General features: G+C 44.3%; 2 protein-coding genes across 2 annotated transcripts; one reads left to right on the forward strand and one right to left on the reverse strand.

Annotated features, from left to right (window-relative positions):
• Positions 1–2747: 2747 nt before the first annotated feature.
• On the forward strand, positions 2748–8035 carry LOC311147619 (myosin light chain kinase 2, skeletal/cardiac muscle-like; the record flags this gene model as incomplete). The annotated part of the gene is given in 9 exon segments (XM_084184354.1): positions 2748–2879; positions 4859–4968; positions 5315–5456; positions 5655–5725; positions 5832–5844; positions 5848–5960; positions 7353–7505; positions 7595–7727; positions 7940–8035. Coding segments are annotated over 9 exon segments (963 nt in total).
• A 329-nt stretch (positions 8036–8364) lies between these two features.
• On the reverse strand, positions 8365–14701 carry LOC311147296 (zinc finger protein PLAGL2-like). Its single transcript, XM_084183982.1, has 2 exons — positions 14600–14701; positions 8365–13633 (listed from the first exon to the last, which is right to left on the reverse strand). Exon 2 carries the CDS (start codon positions 13117–13119, stop codon positions 11839–11841), a length of 1281 nt encoding a protein of 426 aa, XP_084040108.1. The 5' UTR covers positions 13120–13633; positions 14600–14701; the 3' UTR covers positions 8365–11838.
• Positions 14702–21800: the final 7099 nt, after the last annotated feature.

The raw sequence follows: 21800 nt of genomic DNA on the forward strand, positions 1-21800 counted from the left end.
GTCGTAGCCAAAATAATGGCCTGCCCAGCATTTACATGACCCTAGTCATGATGGGCTGTTAATGGCTGAATTAACTCAGGAACCGAACCTGTGTGGAAGCAATATACTTTGTATCCCTGTGTTTCCATTATTTTGGCAGTAACCTGTATATTTGAATTCCAAAATGAAACAAGGTAACATAAAACAGCATAATCAACAAACACCAAAACAAATTGGAAAGAGTATCTGAAACAGGAACAGTATCATGTCGGAATTGTATCTGATAGTTTAGTGAGAGACTACAACACCAATAGGTATGCTATTTAGGAGTCTGGAAAAGTATTTAATAGAAGACCGGTCCAAACTGAGACAAATTGCCAAGACCCAGACAGCTGAATCACAGCCTTCTGTGCCCAAATACTGGATTGTTTTTGTGTGCACATGCTCTCCTTCATCAGAGGAACTGCATCTATGTCCTGCTCTTGACGTCTGTCTGGCCTACCATGCATGCCTTGGTTATCTGCTACTGTTTCCCAACCCTTGGCACCCTTGCCCTTCGCTTGCCTATTTCTGGACCATGAGGCTGTAGCTGGAAGAGATAACGGAGAAAACCAGCTCACTGCGGCTTTCTCCTCTCTGGACGAGACCAACCCTACTGTGCCTAACCAATACTGGTCCATCTGCTCGTCGTGTACCTGATCTTACCTTATTCTTCCTACTCTGCCTTCTACAGTTTTCATTGATCTAAGAGGTAGGTACAATTTGAAGAGTGCCAACCTTTGTATTTGTTGAGGGAGCTGTAACCAACTGTGCTGACGTTTGTAGCATATGTAACTAGTAACAATTTGTAGCATTTGTAACGATCACTTCCATTTCTTGAGGATAATTGATGATAGCCTCAAATCTGTGCCTCTGTCTTCTGTGACTCCTGCTTCTAGTCTAAAGGCTGGTTTTGCAGAGGCCTATTGAAGGCCACTCTTAATTTATAATGGGTTCAGTGTGGTGTCTGCCACCAGTCCCACTCCCCACAAACCTACCTGTCCTAGAGGCCAAATGAGATCACTTGGCTCACAAACTGGATGAGCTCTCCAGTACCTGCTCCACCTGCAGTCTGCACAGCGGCCAGTGAGAGGCGACAGAGAGACAGCTTGTGGCCCAGTTCAGGCTGATAGAGAACTTGGAGAAAACGATCAGTGAGACGCATAGGACCTTAGAGGGCCTGACCAAAGGTAACGTGTTCAATCGCTTTGAAATAACACATGGAAGTATTGTATCATTATTCACAAGCTTATATATATATATATTACCAGTCAAAAGTTTGTCAATATTTGTACTGTACTATTTTTTTTATAGCCACCCTTTGCCTTGATGACAGCTTTCCCTCATCAATCCACACACAATACCACTCCTGCGTTGTCTTGGCTGTGTGCTTAGGGTCGTTGTCCTGTTGGAAGGTGAACCTTCACCCCAGTCTGAGGTCCTGAGCGCTCTGGAACAGGTTTTAATCAAGGATCTCTCTGTACTTTGCTCCGTTCATCTTTCCCTCGATCCTGACTAGTCTCCCAGTCCCTGCCGCTGAAAAACATCCCCACAGCATGATGCTGCCACCACCATGCTTCACCGTAGGGATGGTGCCAGTTTTCCTCCAGACGTGACGTTTGGTATTCAGGCCAAATAGTTAAATCTTGGTTTCATCAGACCAGAGAATCTTGTTTCTCATGGTCTGAGAGTCTTTAGGTGCCTTTTGGCAAACTCCAAGTGGGCTGTCATGTGCCTTTCACTGAGGAGTGGCTTCCTTCTGGCCTCTCTACCATAAAGGCCTGATTGGTGGAGTGCTGCAGAGATGGTTGTCCTTCTGGATGGTTCTCCCATCTCCACAGACGAACTCTGGAGCTCTGTCAGAGTGACCATCGGGTTCTTGGTCACCTCCCTGACAAATGCCCTTCTCCCCCGATTGCTCAGTTTGGAAGCTCTAGGAAGAGTCTTGGTGGTTCCAGACTTCTTCCATTTAAGAATGATGGAGGCCACTGTGTTCTTGGGGACCTTCAATGCTGCAGACATTTTTTGGTACCTTTCAACTGTGGGACCTTTCCAAATCATGTCCAATGAATTTAATGTACCACAGGTGGACTCCAATCAAGTTGTAGAAACATTTCAAGCATGATCAATGGAAACAGGATGTACCTGAGCTCAATTTCGAGTCTCATAGCAAAGGGTTTGAATAGTTATATGAATAAGGTATTTCTGTTGTAGTTTTTTTAATACATTTTTATGTTTTTTTTATATACAAACCTGTTTTCACTTTGTCATTATGGGGTATTGTGTGTAGATTGCTGAGGATTTTTATTTATTTAATCCATTTTAGAATAAGGCTGTAACGTAACAAAATGTGGAAAAAGTCAAGGGGTCTGAATACTTTCCGAAGGCACTGTATACAGTATATGACAAAACATGAAATCATTTTGTTGATGATTGGTCAGCGGCCCACAATGTTTGATGCTCAAACAGCCTCTGTTTCTGTTTGATACTGTATGTGCTCTCATGCTCAGGATGTCATCCGAAATCTGTTGGAGACAAACAGACACCAGGATAAGAAACAACTCCTATCACCCATGCAACGAAAGGTAACTATATTTATACTCAATGAGCTCAAGACAATGCAGGTGACCAATATCCAGGATGGATTTGATTGGTGTGTTATGTGTGATTTGACAGAGACAGATACAATGAAAACATTGACAAGGCTGGCTGTAGTGGCTGGCCATTCAATGGTGCACACTCAAAAGACTCAGACGAGGACCACAGTGACGGAGAACCAAGAGGCCACGCCCTCACACCCCGCCCCCAAGCCACAAAAGGATGAGACCCCGAATCAGTTGGAAACGAACAGACAGCAGGATGCAAAACAACACACTCCTACCACTGCTGCAAAGAAAGGTTCATTTGATCTATATGACTATAGTCAATAGACGTTAGTCACCTCAATTTAGCCATAGTCACTCTCTAGACCTCTGGATAAATTGAAGTGACCAAAATCTGTGGATGCGATGGGTGTTTTTATGTGTTATATGATAGACAGGTACAATGAAAACATTGACACATGAATGTCTGTAGGTATGGGAGCAGAGTGATCAAGGGTTTTTCTTTATTTTTTACAATTTTCTATGAAATAATACATATGGAATCATGTAGTAACCAAAAAAGTGTTCAACAAATCAAAATATATTTTATATTTGAGATTCTTCAAAAAGCCACCCTTTGCCTTGATGACAGCTTTGCACACTCTTGGCATTCTCTCAACCAGCTTCACCTGGAATGCTTTTCCAACAGTCTTGAAGGAGTTCCCACATATGCTGAGCACTTGTTGGCTGCTTTTCCTTCACTCTGCAGTCCAACTCATCCCAAACCATCTCAGTTGGGTTGAGGTCGGGGGATTGTCGAGGCCAGGTCATCTGATGCAGCACTCCATCACTCTCCTCCTTGGTACAATAGCCCTTACACAGCCTGGAGGTGTGTTGGGTCATTGACCTCTTGACAAACAAATGATAGTCCCACTAAGCCCAAACCAGATGGGATGGCTTATCGCTGCAGAATGCTGTGGTAGCCATGCTGGTTAAGTGTGCCTTGAATTCTAAATAAATCACAAACAGTGTCACCAGCAAAGCACCCCCACACAATCACACCACCTCCTCCATGCTTTACGGTGGGAAATACACATGCGGAGATCATCCGTTCACCCACATCGCATCTCCCAAAGACACGGCGGTTGGAACCAAAAATCTAAAATTTTGACTCCAGACCAAAGGACACATTTCCACTGGTCTAATGTCCATTGCTCGTGTTTCTTGGCCCAAGCAAGTCTCTTCTTATTATTGGTGTTCTTTAGTAGTGGTTTCTTTGCAGCAATTCGACCATGAAGGCTTGATTCACACAGTCTCCTCTGAACAGTTGATGTTGAGATGTGTCTGTTACTTGAACTCTGTGAAGCATTTATTTGGGCTGCAATTTCTGAGGCTGTTAACTCTAATGAACTTATCCTCTGCAGCAGAGGTAACTCTGGGTCTTCCTTTCCTGTGGCGGTCCTCATGAGAGCCAGTTTCATCATAGTGCTTGATGGTTTTTGCGACTGCACTTGAAGAAACTTTCAAAGTTCTTGACATTTTCTGTGTTGACTGACCTTCATGTCTTAAAGTAATGATGGACTGTCGTTTCTCTTTGCTTATTTGAGCTGTTCTTGCCATAATATGGACTTGGTCTTTTACCAAATAGGGCTATCTTCTGTATACCCCCCCTACCTTGTTACAACACAACTGATTGACTCAAACGCATTAAGAAGGAAAGAAATTCCACAAATTAACTTTTAAGAAGGCACACCTGTTAATTGAAATGCATTCCAGGTGACTATATCATGAAGCTGGTTGAGAGAATGGCAAGAGTGTGCAAAGCTGTCGTCAAGGCAAGGGGTGGCTATTTGAAGACTCAAATATAAAATATATTTTGATTTGTTGAATACTTTTTTGGTTACTACCTGATTCCATATGTGGTCCTCTGTAGCTCAGCTGGTAGAGCACGGCGCTTGTAACGCCAAGGTAGTGGGTTCGATCCCCGGGACCACCCATACACAAAAAAAAAAAATGTATGCACGCATGACTGTAAGTCGCTTTGGATAAAAGCGTCTGCTAAATGGCATATTATTATTATTATTATAGTTTTGATGTCTTCACTATTATTCTACAATGTAGAAAACAGTAAAAAATAAAGACAAACCCTTGAATGAGTAGGTGCTCTAAAACGTTTGACCGGTAGTGTGTATATATATATATTATTTATTTCCAGGTACATATTTGTATGTTGACATTTGCCTGTGGTGTTCTCTCAGGAAAGGGCGAATAATGAGATGCAGGTGATGAACCAGCTGAGTCATCCTAACATCCTCCAGCTCTACGAGGCCCTTGAGGCCAAGCACCAGCTGGTGTTAATTCTGGAATAGTAAGTTGCTACTATTCCTTCATACTCCATTATGCTATTCCTTGTCATGATCTCCATTACACTGTAGTGCTTCCAGACATTCTACATATAATTTAACAGGGATCAATAAATGAACAATTCATTAATATACTTTACTGATCTCCTGAGGGGAGATTTGGTTTACTGGCAGCATACACTAAAGAACAAAATACAGACGATCAGAGGCATACATACAGTAGCCAGAATCACCACAAATATGGATACATGATGAAACAAAGTGCATTACATATACCTTAAACAAAAGTACACAATGGAAAGGGGTGAAAGGAGCAGTGGAGTTGGTCAACGTGCTGTCTGTGTGTGGCAGTGTTGAGGGCGGAGAGCTGTTTGAAAGGATCGTGGATGAGAGTGCACCACTGACCGAGGAGAATTCCCTGGTGTTTGTCAAGCAGATCTGTGAAGGGGTCAGCTACATGCATCAGATGTACGTCCTCCACCTCGACCTGAAAGTGAGTATGGTGGACTGGATGTGCATTGTGTCAAACCAGATTTTAAGGCTCACCACCAACTGTCACAAATGCCAGGCACATTTTAATCACCACTTGAAGCACTGCGTGGTCACTCACCATGGATCAAAGAGGCACTCATACATGTGTCGGTGTGAGAAAAGTAATCAATGGTTCATTTATCCACTACAATGTTTACAGCCGGAGAATATCCTTTGTGTAAATCACACTGGCCATCAGGTGAATATTATTGACTTTGGGCTGGCCAGAAGGTAATGCCTCCTTTCTCTTCAGCTGTGTGTGTGTTGGGGGCTTTATTGGTAGCAGCTCTGTCAAAGATAACCTTGAAAATGAATGTTCTTTCTTCCTGGGAATCAGATACAGGCCTCGATAGAAGCTCAGAGTCAATTTTGGAACCCCTGTATTTTTGGCCCCAGAGGTGGTAAACTTTGACTTTGTGTCCTTCCCCACAGATATGTGGACCTTAGGGGTCGTCACTTATATGCTGTGAGTCTAAAATACACTACATGGACAAAAGTATGTGGACACCTGCTCGTCGAACATCACATTCCAAAATCATGGGCATTAATATGGAGTTGGTCCCTTTCTTTGCTGCTATAACAGCCTCCACTCTTCTTGGAAGGCTTTTCACTCGGTGTTGGAACATTGCTGCAGGGACTTGCTTCCATTCAGCCACAAGAGCATTAGTGAGGTCGGGCACTGATGTTGGGCGATTAGGCCTAGCTTACAGTCGGCGTTCCAATTCATCCCAAAGGTGTTCGATGGGGTTGAGGTCAGGGCTCTGTGCAGGCCAGGCAAGTTCTTCCACACTGATCTCGACAAACCATTCTGTATGGACCTCGCTTTGTGCACAGGGGCATTGTCATGCTGAAACAGGAAAGGGCCTTCCCCAAACTGTTGCCACAAAGTTGGAAGCACAGAATCTTCTAGAAGATTTCCCTTCACTGGAACTAAGGGGCCTAGACCAAACCATGAAAAACAGCCCCTAAAAAAAAACCAGCACTATGCATTCGGGCAGGTAGCGTTCTCCTGGCATCTGCCAAACCCAGATTTGTCTGTCGGACTGCCAGATGGTGAAGCGTGATTCATCACTCCAGAGAATGCGTTTCCACTGCTCCAGAGTCCAATGACGGCGAGCTTTACACCACTCCAGCTAACACTTGGCATTGCGCATGGTGATCTTAGGCTTGTGTGCGGCTGCTCGGCCATGGAAACCTGTTTCATGAAGCTCCTGACAAACAGCTATTGTGCTGACGGTGCTTCCAGAGGCAGTTTGGAACTCGGTAGTGAGTGTTGCAACCGAGAACAGACGATTTTTACGCGCTACGCGCTTCAGCATTCGTCGGTCCCGTTCTGTGAGCTTGTGAGGCCTACCACTTGGCGGCTGAGCCATTGTTGCTCCTAGACGTTTTCACTTCATAATAACAGCACTTGCAGTTGACCGGGGCAGCTCTACTAGGGCAGATATTTTACGAACTGACTTGTTGGAAACGTGGCATCCTATGACGGTGCCACGTTGAAGGTCACTGAGCTCTCTACTGCCAATGTATGTCTATGGAGATTGCATGGCTGTGTGCTCGATTTTATACACCTGTCTGCAACGGGTGTGGCTGAAATAGCCGAATCCACTAATTTGAAGTGGTGTCCACATACTTTTGTGTATATAGTGTACCAGCGTCATATTCCCTAACATCTCAGTTATACTGTAAATTGTACTGGGCAAATGTTGTTCCACGTAAGTCACATTTTCACTTGGTCTCCCATTGACATCAATACATGACTAAGTAAAAATGTGACTTAAGTGGAAGTTAGGATTCACCCCCATGTCCCTACCATGCTCTTTCATTGTGACCTGTGTCCCTGTGTAAGTGCATGCAGCACTTCCTTCCTCTCACCCTTCCTGGGTGACGATGACTGCCAGACCCTCAACAACATCCTCTCTGCCAACTGTTCCTTTGAGGACGAGGCCTTTGAGCACATCTCAGCGGAGGCCAAGGAATTTATCTCCCACCTTCTGGTCAAAGAGAGGGGGTGAGGGCCAAAACCGAAATAATAATCATAACATTTATGATTATTACAGTTTAATAGTAATACTTCTACCCGTTTCCCTGTTTGGCCAGAGGGCGAATAAGTGCTGCAGTGTGTCTAAGACATCCGTGGCTCAACAACATTGCAGAGAAGGCCAAGGGCAGCAATATAATACTGAAGTCCCAGGTTCTGCTGAAGAAATACCTGGCCAAGAGACTATGGAAGGTCAGTCCAACAGATTTCCTACACCACACACGTTAGTGTGGTTCATTTTGTGGTTGGAAGACACATTGTTCACATTACAGTACAGTTTTGTCATCTTCGCACTGCAATCAGCTTCATGTAAATTTATTCTGGTCTACCAGTTGATGAGATGCAGCGAAGCTTCCTGCCTTGCTCACTGTATGTTGTAAATGTGCTTCTGTGCTTGTTGATAGCTGCTGCTATCGCTATGTAGTTTTTCTAACAGATTCAAGAAGATCAGCGGCGCTGGGGAACAGACCTCTCTGGATACAGTACCTATAGCAACGTAACAATGTCACCCATAAGTACAGTACCTACACTGCAACCTAAGAATGTCACCCACCGTGAACCTGACCTCTTCCGTTGGACTGCATACTTTCCCTCACAATCAGTCAGAAGATCCTCTTGTCTTGGTCTGTCTGGGTAAAATAAACGGGTGATGGTGTGTGATTAAATAGTGGCTACGCTACATCATTTCACTCATAAAATTAACAAAAATGTTGTTCTTTAATATTTGTACCTTTTTGTGTGGAAATGTATGGAAGCAAATTCATGCCAAAACAAATTACATTACATCTATAGAGGAAATGTGCTCGATAGTGAAATAAAGAGAAACCTATCCAATCTAAGGGGTACTTTATTGTTTACATTCTGACAATAAGAAAATGCTTCAAAGATAATATGATAAGAGCAATTCTTATTTTGTAACTTCTTCTATATGGTGATGGTACAAACAGCTAGAGCATAGTCCTAAGCGCTAACGGGGATGTTATGCCTGCCTAAATAGTAGCTAATTTTACTGCAGGCAACACTGCAATTCAATTCAATAAAATCACCATTTAATATAATATAATGGGAACTTAACTATTGTGCTAACATCCCTTCGTCGATATGCTAAGCTAACCTCAAAACAAATCTATTACTGAAGTGTGCGTTCGTTGAACTGACAAAAATAAACTCTAAAAATTATATGAAGAGTAACAAGTTGCTCTTTTCTGAGGTAGTCAACGGTCACGTTCCAGGCCGACTACATTGCAGACAGGTGCACTGCATCAACCAATGGTTGCGTGTTACGTCATCGACTGCACAGCCGGGCATCAGATTGCTATATCATATGTGGTTGGCAGATATCTTAAAACACCTATCCAGGCGTTGTGAGATCTGGCAGGCATCTGCAATGTAGTCAATCTGGAATGCGGCAAACAAGTATAAAATAAACATGGCTGTGGAACAGATATCTACATATCAGGATAGGATACAATACATGAGTACTGGTAAAAGAGACAATGTTCAAGGAGATGTTATCCAACATTTTCCGTACTGCGTGTTACATTTCTTCTTACATTTTTAGATTACACTTACCGGTGACAGAATATGGCAGAAAAAAATGACATACTATAATAGGATAAGATAGAGGTAGAAAGTTTATGGGTCAATCAATGTCACTGTCTGTTGTATCTAAACAAAAAGGCAACTAGATTCATTAAATCTACATTTTCACTTGAGATCTAATGGCACAACTCAGAGCCAAAGTAACTGGGAAAGATATAGGCCTACCCTAACCCCACAGGACATAATTATGTTTATCCGTTCATCTAGGAGAGCATGTTGTTGAGGTAAAAGGAACAAAACATTTCATAAGACATCAATTCTCTCCTTTCATAATGTCATAAGTGCTTTAACACAGTCAAGAGTAGACATCCAAGAGGCACAACAGTAGCATTTTTTAAGACATCGGTGCAAACATTTCACTGAATACAGGATACAGTCAATGATATGCAGTAATATGAAACCCATTTCAGGAACACTGTCTAAAGAAGTGTTTGCCAAACCTCTCCTCGAGTACCCCCTGCCATTCCACTTATTTGGTCTATACCAGAACAAGCACAGCTGATTCAAATGGTCAACTTAAGCAATAAGGCCCGGGGAGGTGTGGAATATGGCCAATAAACCACAGTTAAATGCTGATCTTAGGCACGACCCAACACGGAGTGCCTGGATACAACCATTAGCCGTGGTATATTGGCCATATACCATAAACCCCTGAAGTGCCTTATTGCTATTATAAACTGGTTACCAACGTAATTAGAACAGTAAAATAAATGTAATACCAATGGAATATGGTCTGATATACCATGGCTTTCAGCCAAGCAGCATTTAGGGCTCAAACCACCCAGTTTATAATAATAATCAAGCTCTTAATTACTTGAATCCGGTGTGCTAATACTGTCTGGAACAGACCAAATAAGTGGAATGGGGTACTGGGAAGAGGAAACTTCTTTAAAGGAACTTAAAAATTAAACGTCTCTAGTTTTTGTATAAATAAGCATTACATGATGACACATAAGTACACTGTTATGCAAACTGCTGTTAAATATCTAGCATGACCATTGTCATAAAAGTGACTCACATTATTGAGAAAAAAAAGATGAGTGGCAGGTGTCATGTAGCACTTATGTTCACATTGTATAGGCCTGATGCGATTGAAAGCATTTACACCACATTACCAAAAGTATGTGGACACCTGCACATCGAACATCTCATTCCAAAATCATGAGCATTAATATGGAGTTGGTCCTCCCTTTGCTGCTATTACAGCCTATTCTACTCTTCTGGTAAGGTTTTCCACTAGATGTTGGAACATTGCTGCGGGGACTTTCTTCCATTCAGCCACAAGAGCATTAGTGAGGTCGAGCACTGATGTTGGGCGATTAGGCCTAGCTCGCAGTCAGCGTTCCAATTAATCCCAAAGGTGCTCGATGGGGTTGAGGTCAGGGCTCTCTGCAGACCAGTCAAGTTCTTCCACACTGATCTCGACAAACCATTTCTGTATGGACCTCGCTTTGTGCACGGGGGAATTGTCATGCTGAAACAGGAAAGGGCCTTCCCCAAACTGTTGCCACAAAGTTGGAAGCACAGAATCATCTAGAATGTCATCGTATGCTGTAGCGTTAAGATTTCCCTTCACTGGAACTAAGTGGCCTAGCCCAGACCATAAAAAAACAGCCACAGACCATTATTCCTCCTCTACCAAACTTTACAGTTGGCACTATGCATTGGGGCAGGTAGTGTTCTCTTGGCATCCGCCAAACCCAGATTTGTCCGTCGGACTGCCAGATGGTGAAGCGCGATTCCTTACTCCAGAGAACGCGTTTCCACTGCTCCAGAGTCCAATGGCGGCGAGCTTTACACCACTCCAGCCGACACTTGGCATTGCGCATGGTGATCTTCGGCTTGTGTGCGGCTGCTCGGCCATGGAAACCCATTTCATGAAGCTCCCGACGAACGGTTCTTGTGCTGACTTTGCTTCCAGAGGTAGTTTGGACCTTGGTAGTGAGTGTTGCAACCAAGGACAGGCGATTTTTTTCACGTTCAGCCACAAGACTATTAGTCAGCACTTACAGTTGACCGGGGCAGCTCTAGCAGGCAGGGCAGAAATTTGACAAACTGACTTGTTAGAAAGGTGGCATCCTATGACGGTGCCACGTTGAAAGTCAATGAGATCTTCAGTAAGGCCATTCTACTGCCAATGTTTGTCTATGGAGATTGCATGGCTGTGTGCTCGATTTTATACACCTGTCTGCAACGGGTGTGGCGGAAATAGCTGAATACACTAATTTGAAGGGTGTCCACATACTTTTGTATATATAGTGTATGTATCACTTGTGTATTCAGGTCATTCTAGACCAGGGATGGGCAACTGGCGGCCTGCGGGTCGCACCCCTTTTGTAGGCCCGCGGATCAATTCCCCCCCACTCTTGGTAAGTTAGTCTAGCCAGCTATCTAAACCTGTAGTAATCATGGCCGAATTACCGACCGGGGGGCCCCCATTGATTTTATTAGTCAATCTCACTCAGATATATTAAAAACTGCACATATCTCTCTCTGCCCCATGGTAAAATGTCTAGAATTGCAGGAAATTAACTCTAAAACTTCATTTATTTCCTCTCCGCTGTCAAGAGGGGGACAACAAAATGTCACTTGCCCATCCCTGTTCTAAACACTCATAATGTATCGGAGGCTTTATTCATGATTATTTGAAGTGTCCTTTGGCCTGGTGTTAGGTCACATGGGTCACATGGTATCAGGCTGCTCACTGTTGAAAGGCCTGGTAGTAGCGAGGTAGGGAGGTGGAAGTGCTCATTCCAGGGTTGCTGAACCCCTGAGGTAGCTGGTTGTTGTTGTGGTTGTGGGCTCCGGGACCCTGGGGTGCGTGTGGTTGTGGAGGCTGCAGGAAGGTGAGGCCTCCTGGGGCGTGAGAAGGCAGGGGACTGGAGGAGGAGGGCGGCACAGTGGAGGTGGAGGTAGAGGGGTAGCCCATCACAAGACCTCCCATACTCATATGAGCACTGTAGGGAGGCAGGCCGAACGGCAGGAAGCCCAGAAGAGGACCCAGGTCCATGTTAGCAGCGCATGACAGCTCGGCCGAGGAGAGAGCGGGGCTCCTGGACAGAATGTGGGGGTCCCCAGCCCCAGGCCCACCCTGGCCTTCCGAGAGCACCTCCCTCTGAGGGGAGGAGGAGGTAGAGGAGGAGGCTGCGGTCAGGTGTGGGGGCAGCCCACTCTGCAGGTCCATGAGAAAGCTCTCCATGTCAGGGCGGGGGTATGAGGTAGATCCATGCTGGTACCTGGGCATGTGGCCATAAGGCTGCTGTTGGTGCTGGGGCTGGGGGAGGTGGTGGTGGGGATGGGGAGTGGGGCCCGGCATGTGACGACCCACCCCCATGGCCGTGGACAGGGAACTCTGCATGAGGGAGTGTTGGTGGTGGCCCATGCCTGGATTGGACATGGTCTGCAGGGGATAGCTGCTGTACATGTCCATGGGGAAGGTCTCTATGGGCTCCTTTGAGGAGGACCCCATGTCACATGACACCGGACTCTGCTCCTCCTTTACGGGGCCAGGTGTGGTGGGGGCAGGTGTGGCTGTGGGGGTGGTGGGTGTGGCCTCCTGGACGTGGCTCTTCTTCAGGTGGCGCGTCAGATGGTCCCTGCGGCCAAAGCGCTGGGCACAGCGCGGGCACAGGAAGTCGCGGCGGCCCGTGTGCACCACAGCGTGGCGCCGCACATCCTTGCGGGTGTAGAAGCGTCGGTCGCAGCGCTCGCACGAATATTTCCTCTCCCTGATGGCGCCGGTGGCACCCCCCAGTGGCTGAGGCCTGTCGTTGTGGCTTCCTAGCTGCTCCAGCAGGGTGGGCTCCCCCTCCTGGCAATGGAGCTCACCAGAGAGGGAGGCAGGGGTGTGGGTGGCCAGAAGGTGGCGCCGGTAGCCCAGCTGAGTGCTGTACTGTTTGCCACACTCCTGGCAGTGGAACACCTGCCTGTTGGCGTCGTGGGCCTGCAGGTGGCTCTTCAGGTGCTCCTTCTGTTGGAACATCCTCTAGCAGACGGAAAGGCGCTGAGTCTTCTGCAGAGAGCGAAGGGCCATAAGCCTGAGCAGACGGACACAACACTCATGGGGTATTTTAAGAGAGGACCTTCAAACTTGATAACCTTGGCTGCACCCTTAATGGAGAGTGGGGTGTTGAGTGCTGCTGAATGCTGCTAGTGGAGTGTTTCGTATTCTCTCCAGGCGAGGGTCTGTCCGCCTGTCTCCCTTTCCAGTGCAAGCTTCTATCAGATGGGGGGGTTCTGCAGCAGCAGCTGCCATAGCAACCCAATAGGGCCTGGGCGATGAAAGGAGAGGAGTCACACACTCAGCCGTTAAAGCTCGGACTGGATGTGTATGAGCGTACCTGAGCTTGTGTGAGTTGTATGTGCGTGTGAATGTGTGTGTGTCTCTCCGGAGGGTAATTCTTGGGTAAGTTGTGTGGTTCTTCTCCCGGTCTCATCCAGCCACTCCAGCCAGAGAAGCGGTTGAATTTGAGTGGCAGTTCTGCATGATCACAGCCCTATAAAGAAACACAAATAAGCACAGATCAGCCTACAGTTGTTGTGTGATGAAATTACCCACAGTCACACTGATGCCTGACACACCCCATGTATAGGACCCACCCAAAGCAATGCACTTCACATTAAGTTGCCCCTATACCTGTGTAATAACCATAGACATACGTCATTGGTAGTAACACTGTAATTACATAGAACTTCAGTAATTACTTTGAAATTGTAAAGTAATGGAGTTGAGCGGTTTTTGCAATTACAAAAGTGAAAAAAGGAAAACTAACAATAAGTTGAAGTTCAGGATTTAGTACAGCTATGGTTATAATTGTGGAAGTGCAACAGATCAATATTCAGGCCATAGTGCCCTCTTGTGGAAATTGGGTGGCATGATATGAGCCAAGGTTTTCTATACTAGAAAATTATAACTACAAAAGCGCCTCTGATCTCAACACAAAGTAAAACAAGGTATGTTAGTTTCACTTGGAAACTAATCAAGCGTCTAAATACAACGAACATATTCATCAGCAACTCGAGCTGCTCAACCTGTATATGATGTTTAAAAAACACATTTATGAAACACAAAGACTATTTAATTCACGTTACGTTAGTCAATTAGAATATAGAGTAAACTAAAAACTAAATACATGGGACTAGCTAATGTAATTCATGATCAATGATAGAAAAAAACGTAATGGGTGCACGTAGTGCGAAAATAAGGACTTGATGATAACATTAAAAACCATTTTTTAACACTTTTGTATTCTGAACATTTGGTGAGCGCCAGCGAAACAGTTATGCTTTTCATTATTACTGATAGTAATTAACAGAAATAGACATATTGAACTACTATTTGAAAACTGCAAAAGAAATTCAGCAAGTTCATGTCACGAAGTTGCTCGGCATGAGTCGATTTTTACTATCAGGCTGGCAGACTTATATTTGGGACCTTTCTGTTAAAAATTGGGTAAACGTACCTTTAAAACTTTCGCGATTCGGTTGTTGTTCCTTTTCTCTCAGATCTTTTGTAAAACTATTTTATTATTTTCGGGGCCTGGATTTTCCAGCGCGGCGCTGTAGTTTCAGAGCGCGTGCATTATGGGAGTGTGACGTCAGACACACCGCTTTGACAAACTTTTGCAGGGGTTGCTAAATACGGTTCACCAACACTGATTGACCTAGTATGCAATACTATACATCATATTAAACTTTAACACATATGACAATATGGCCCTATGTGCCCCACATCATGATACTATACAAGAAGAGAAGATGATGGAGGGAGCTAATCTTTTCCATCTGATTTTCTGGTCATAATCTGGTAATACAACCTAAATCCATGTTGCAAACAGTTCCTCGATGAAGAACTTTGTTGAACTGTTTGCAGTATGGATTTAGGTTGCATTAGTTGTGGAGTAAGTTTGTATAGCCTACTGTTCAAGTTTTTGTAATTTTCTTGTATTATGTATAGATAGCTTCCAATTATATCACCATGTCAATCTCACAAACTGTCTGTCCAGATTTGTGGTTACATTTCCCTCAGTTTACAAAACAATGTGTCAGGATCAGGCTGTTGAAATTACAGGTTGTACCTATTTTACTAAGGTAAATATATGTATGTTTTAATGTGGATGTTCTCTGTGTGACTTCATTTTGGGACATGGTCAATCATAATTATTAGTACTATATTTATTACAGACTATAATCAGTTAGTGTTTGATAATAACCTCAATTATTTTATTCGCCTCTCACCCCAATTTTTGTGTGTGCTAAATCACAGGCAGACAAGGCTGACAGACAGTTATTTGAACTGCTCCCACCATGCCGATGACTTGAGGGCAGCAAACTAGATAACTTGAACCTCAATGGAAACTATTTCTAACCATAATTTCTACGAATTTGGTATCAGAACGCATTTGTTGTAAACACTGCAGCATTATGTTCCCTTATGGTATGTATGTGAGTAATTAAAGAGTAGCCTATGAGTACAATTATGGAATTTAGTTAATTTTTTCTTGTTATTTCATTTTCTCAAAACATGTGGCATCTGATTTTTTTAATTTGTATATTTTTATTCATGTAGATCTCTGGCAGGTTACACGTTGACGTCATTGTGGTTCATTTTGCAGATAGTAGAGTAGTAGAGCCACAATGGCTTGTTCTCCGTCATTTCTCTCCCACTAGCGTTGGTTTGTAGCAGAGTAGCTAGATAGAGAGGGGGTGGGGAGAGTTGTTTTGTGTTGCGTTCCTGCAGTGTGTTTGACCCTTGACCTCGTTGTTGTGTTCTCTCCGCCTTGCATTCCAAAGTGAGGTTTCCTGCAGCAGTTGTAGCTTCAACAGACCAGAGGCGCTCGTAGCTGCTAGGGCTCGCTCGTTACTGCGCCCCCGTACGTGTTTACTAGCTAGCTTCTCACTAGCCTTCAGTCACGTTACATTGCATTAGGGTAGAACAACAATATTTTATATAAATGAATTAGCTCAACGAGGGACGTGGCTACCGAGGACGAGCGAGAAAACGTGCAACTGCGTGGTGGGAAGGCTGAGTTAGCGAAACATAGAGAAACCGCTCAGCTAACGTTAGCTTGCTAGTTCGGGGTTTCCTGACCCACCGAAGCTATTGCAACTGCTGGTGGAGAGGCGCAACCGAGAGAGGATAGCTAGCTACTAGAGGGAGGAAATGAAGGACAAACAGAAGAGAAAGAAGGAACGTACGTGGGCTGAGGCGGCTCGCATGGTAATATACTACTTATTATTAGTTGTAATTTAGTATGTACTGACAGCCCCTGTGCGACAGGGTAGACGAACAACACTCGGCAACCGAACAAAGATTGTTCAGAGCCTGGGCTGTCTGGTTGGCACTGCACGCAGCCCGCTAACGCTAGCTAGCGGGGAGTACTTCAACATTAAATCGCCAGCATGTTAACAATGGAATAAATACATGCATTGAGCCCCTAATAACGAAATACCGTTTTTTTATTCGCTATTCCGCGTGTGGCTGTAGCTAAACTAACCCTCATTGTTGACAAGCGCATAGCTAGCTGGCTAACGTTAGGGGGTACGTCTGCCTTCCCGTTTGACCCTTTGTTTGCTAGCTAGCGAGTTAGCGTAACTCACTGTATTAGCAAGTTAATGTTAGCCAGACAACCACCATTCATTGAACATGTAGGTACATATATTTCCTAGGTATCCACCCAAACTGTTTCCCAGCTAACGTTAATTACACTATCTGTTCGTATTTTAACACATTTAGCCAGGCCCTTCTGTGGCTAGAGTCAACAAGGGTCAGGGGGGCATAACGTTAACGTTACCACCCCCAGTTTAGCTAATGTTAGCTATCTAGGTGGCAGCTAGCTACAACCATATAAAGATTGATAAAGCCGTCTTTATGTATCCATCATCATAGTTTTGGATAGCTAAGCTGGTGCATGCATGCAAATGTTTTTATGTAGCCATGTTGATAAATAAGCCAGCTAAAAAAGTAGCTTGTAGGCTACCACAATGGTATACAAATCATGTCTGTGTTCTTGTGTACTGCAAGTCCTCAATGCTGCTTTTTGACTGTAACACCAGTGTTACACTAGTGTATACACCCTTATGTAATACTAGGGAAATTATTTCCATAACTAGGGCTGCCAGTGAGGTTATGTGAAGAGCAGGAACCTCTGCATAATCAAAACAGTTGTGAGAATGTGTTAAAGTTCAGTCAGCCATTGTTATGTAAATACAAGCTGACAAGTACCAGTGGCCTGGCTTTGGCCTCAAGTGAGAGCAGATCCACCGGAGCATTGGCCCAATGAGACACAGGTGCCAGTCCGTAGATGGAAACAGAAAAGTCTGAGCCTTTTGGGTAAAACACAGGGGTAAATTCTGTTTGGAAATGCACCACAGACCCAGTGTTCTTCTATGGTTAGTGCATTCCTGGACCGTTGGGACATCCCTACCCTTACCAAACCTTAACCCTTACTTAACCATTTAAAATTCAAAATGTCATTTATTTCTCGGCCATGGATTCATCTGCTACAATACACACTATTCTCTATGCTTTGTAGAGGGGTCTAAATATCCAGGTCTCCTACAAAATCATTCATATTGCATCAGAAAGTATTTGGATTGTGTGTGTGTGTGTGTGTGTTAGAAAAGGGATACAGGATTGGGAATGTCATGAGGCTGTTTATGTCATGCCAATCAGAACTGTCTTTATGCTGAGCAGGATGATCAGGCACCTACATTAGTTATGCAGAGCCCTAACACGGTGCACATTTACTGCTATAAACAGTCTGCGTCTAGCAAAAGTCCATCCATTTCAATGGGAGGCAGTCTACTCTTCTGCGAATGCCAGACGAGGCTGCGTTGCATAGCAGTATCATTGGTGCTTCTTGGGGATCTTGAACTGGATGTAGTTAATGACATTTTACATTACATTAAAGTCATTTAGCAGATGTTCTTATCCAGAGCGACTTAGTTAGTGAGTGCATACATTTTTCATACTGTCCCCCCGTGGGAAACAAACCCACAACCCTGGCGTTGCAAGCGCCATGCTCTACCAACTGAGCTACACGGGGCTACAATTACGCATTCTATTCAGTTCACATGGCTATAAATCCTACTATGTTTTATATTGTACATGCATACTGCAGATGCATTATAGCTCAACTTTGGCTAATTTCTCCTTCCTAATATGGGTGTGAAAGTTACTTAGATGCACAGGGCCGCATTTTAGGATATGGCTCTGTTTCGTTGCCAGACCCTATCAAATCAAATGTTATTTGCCACATGCGCCGAATACAACAGGTGTAGACCTTACAGTGAAATTATTACTCACAAGCCCTTAACCAACCATGCAGTTTTAAGACAAGAAAAAGGGTGATAAGTAAAAAATAAAAATAGCAAATAATTAAAGAGCAGCAGTAAAACAAAATAACAGTAGAGAGGCTATATACAGGGGGGTACTGGTACAGAGTCAATGTGCGGGGGCACCGGTTAGTCGAGGTAATTGAGGTAATATGTACATGTAGGTAGAGTTATTAAAGTGACTATGCATAGATAATAAACAGAGAGTAGCAGCAGTGTAAAAGGGGGGGGGGCAATGCAAATAGTCTGGGTAGCCATTTGATTAGATGTTCAGGAGTCTTATGGCTTGGGGGTAGAAGCTGTTTAGAAGCCTCTTGGACCTAGACTTGGCGCTTCGGTACCGCTTGCTGTGCGGTAGCAGAGAGAACAGTCTATGACTAGGGTGGCTGGAGTCTTTGACCATTTTTAGGGCCTTCCTTTGACACCGCCTGGTATAGAGGTCCTGGATGGCAGGAAGCTTGGCCCCAGTGATGTACTGGGCCATACGCACTACCCTCTGTAGTGCCTTGCGGTCAGAGGCCGAGCAGTTGCCATTTCAGGCGGTGATGCAACCAGTCAGGATGCTCTCGATGGTGCGGCTGTAGAACCTTTTGAGGATCCATGCCAAATCTTTTCAGTCTCCTGAGGGGGAATAGGCTTTGTCGTGCCCTCTTCACGGCTGTCTTGGTGTGTTTGGACCATGATAATTTGTTGGTGATGTGGACACCCAAGGAACTTGAAGCTCTCAACCTGTTCCACTACAGCCCTGTCGATGAGAATGGGGGCGTTCTCAGTCCTCTTTTTTTTTCCTGTAGTCCACATTTGCTGAGGCATACAGAAATGCCAGACCAATTAGTACTTTACTGTTCTCTGCCTATCAGCATCCATGCACGCCATGGCAGTGCTACAAAGCTCTGTGCCATTTGGGGTTTTGACTGTGTGGAGAATGCATGTATTTATAAGCTAAGGCCCATATGTCACTGCCAATCCTTGTGGCGAGAATGTGTAGGCTAGGCTAACTTTTGGGAGCATAAACAAGATTTATAGGCTGAGACTACTACAGGAGTCCAGTGTGTTCCGAAGCGTGTGCTATGCCATGCTAGGTTTGTGTGTAAAAGAAGCATGTTCAAACTGAGGACTTTTCTCATTTGCAGAGGCATACAGAAATGACCGACCAATTAGTGTCACAAGACATACACAGGCTTGAAACACACAAATACCTTGCACGCTCACACATTCAGATAGCTGAGGATGGGCAGGTGTGAACTTGTGCCAGTGGCAGGTTCTTTTATTTCTCCACAGATTGCAGAGAACCCTGATAGGTCTAACTTATTGACCATCTGGCCCCTTGAGTTCCTCGGGGACTGTTTTCCATTTTTTCTTTTTCTGCTGGGACAGGGACAAGGACAACAGAAATGTTACATTGATTGCCACATGTCGTAGCATTCTGTTATTCACCAATGGCTCACCTAATCATGGGGCATACGGTTTCTCTATTGGGATCTGCATCTTTAGTGTGCGTGTGGTTGGTGGAGCGCTTGGAGGCTTTGTCTGCTTGTCTCTCCCTGACCAAAATACCCTTCCTCTCTGTTCCATTTCCTGCATGCATGTCCTTGGGTTCATTTGAAGCAGCGCTCTACTACCAAGTCTGTATTATGTATTGTTCCTTCTCATGCATCCTGTCATGACGACACACGGAGAGGCGCTGGATCGATCTCACAACCCCAAGCACCTATCCATCTCTGGTCTTTTCATCTTCAGCATTGCAATTAATCAATAATTCACTGTATTTTTAAGTGAGTTGAGATGGCTTTTAAAACCACCAATGTTACTAGGCTATTAAGCTACATCGCCTGATAGATATTAATTGGTTCACCTAGAGTGATGGGCCTAGTTGTGGGTTCATTTTGTGTTGTTTACTATTTCTCTGTCTTAGCATATGGCTTCAATCTCCACATTCTGCTGGCAAAGCTTGAGTGGTTAACTCAGCTGTTTTAAGCATTTTAATAAATGCTTTTTAAAGTTTTAGCCACTGCCTTTCTGAGTCTTCCATTCATGAGGTATGGAGTTCGCATTTTGTTGATCTTTTGCACCCAATATTTCTGAAGCTGCTGTATTCACTGACTGGATGTATGGTACAGATTCATAGTTAGGAGTAAGCTAACCCATTCATAGAGGCTAACTACATTTAGCGCCTATTGAAGATACTATCTTCTGGCCGGGGGAGTTTTGTTTAGAGCCTCGATGCTCATTCTGAACATTAAAACACATCGCTTGCGTTACGGTTTTGGAAACAAAAGGAATGTGTCTTTCATCAGTGAGAAATAATTTAATAAAGGTAAAATTACTACACCTTTTTATAGGGTTAGTGTTTCCACACAGCCATATCTCCATGTTACTGCGCTTGTTTACAGAAGATGTAGGCGGCCACCTGTGCTAATTAGCTATCTAGTGTGCTCCGAACACCTGTGTGTTAGCGTAAATGGAGAGGAAGTGTAGTTTGTCAACTGGAGGCACACACAGCGTATGGATCTGTGCAAAACTGCTACAGTAAGTGTATTTTTTTTATTTGAAAAATTCATTCTTGCTGATATGACAGATATGGGGAATATCAGCATATGTTTCGAAAACGATTTCGCAAGCGATGATTATTGACGTTAACCCTGAATGTTAAAACACAGTGTCAGAGATGTAGTTCACTAGGGCTGTCGCCCCCCCCAAAAAAATATAGGTAGACCGAGAGTCGTCTGTTTTTCGACCAATTAATTGGTCAACATTTTTCCATATGTAGACACATCCTATGTGTCTTAGTCAAATCAACTAGCATGGACCTTGTCTGATGCTTTAGGCACACTGTTTGATGAAATAATTAAGACACACAAATGACCAGAGGGAGTCCGACCGCAATTGATTTGATTGTGCTGGATCGGGCTCAGACTTGCTGCACTGTAAAAAAGAAAAAAGCCAGTGACTATGTGACTAGCACCCGTTGTCTCTCTCTCGTTCCTGCTGCAGTGACCACCACAGAACATCAACAGTGTTTATCACGCTGTCCGTGTTGCTGAAGATGCAACATAATTACAGCCATTTCTGACTGAAAAGTTCTGTTACTGAAATCCCTCATTTGTTTAGGAAAAACATTCCCTATTCCCTCAAACCTTTCTCCATATCTCTTCAAGTGACACATGTATGCATCACATGCACGTGACCAATAGGGCCTGACCTATAGCATATCATAACCACAATAATAAATAGGTTATAACAAACGCCGAACACCGTAACACGTGACAGCAAAATGGATGCAGAGGACGTGACAAATAAACTCGAAACGGGGGAATGTTTACTGGT

Source organism: Coregonus lavaretus (assembly GCF_964263955.1).
Source record: "Coregonus lavaretus genome assembly, chromosome: 20".
Taxonomy (NCBI): Eukaryota; Metazoa; Chordata; class Actinopteri; order Salmoniformes; family Salmonidae; genus Coregonus; species Coregonus lavaretus.

Bases quoted from the DNA above. Each gene is read 5' to 3' on its own strand.
- LOC311147296 (XM_084183982.1), bottom strand. From the start codon at position 13,119: ATGTTCCAACAGAAGGAGCACCTGAAGAGCCACCTGCAGGCCCACGAC.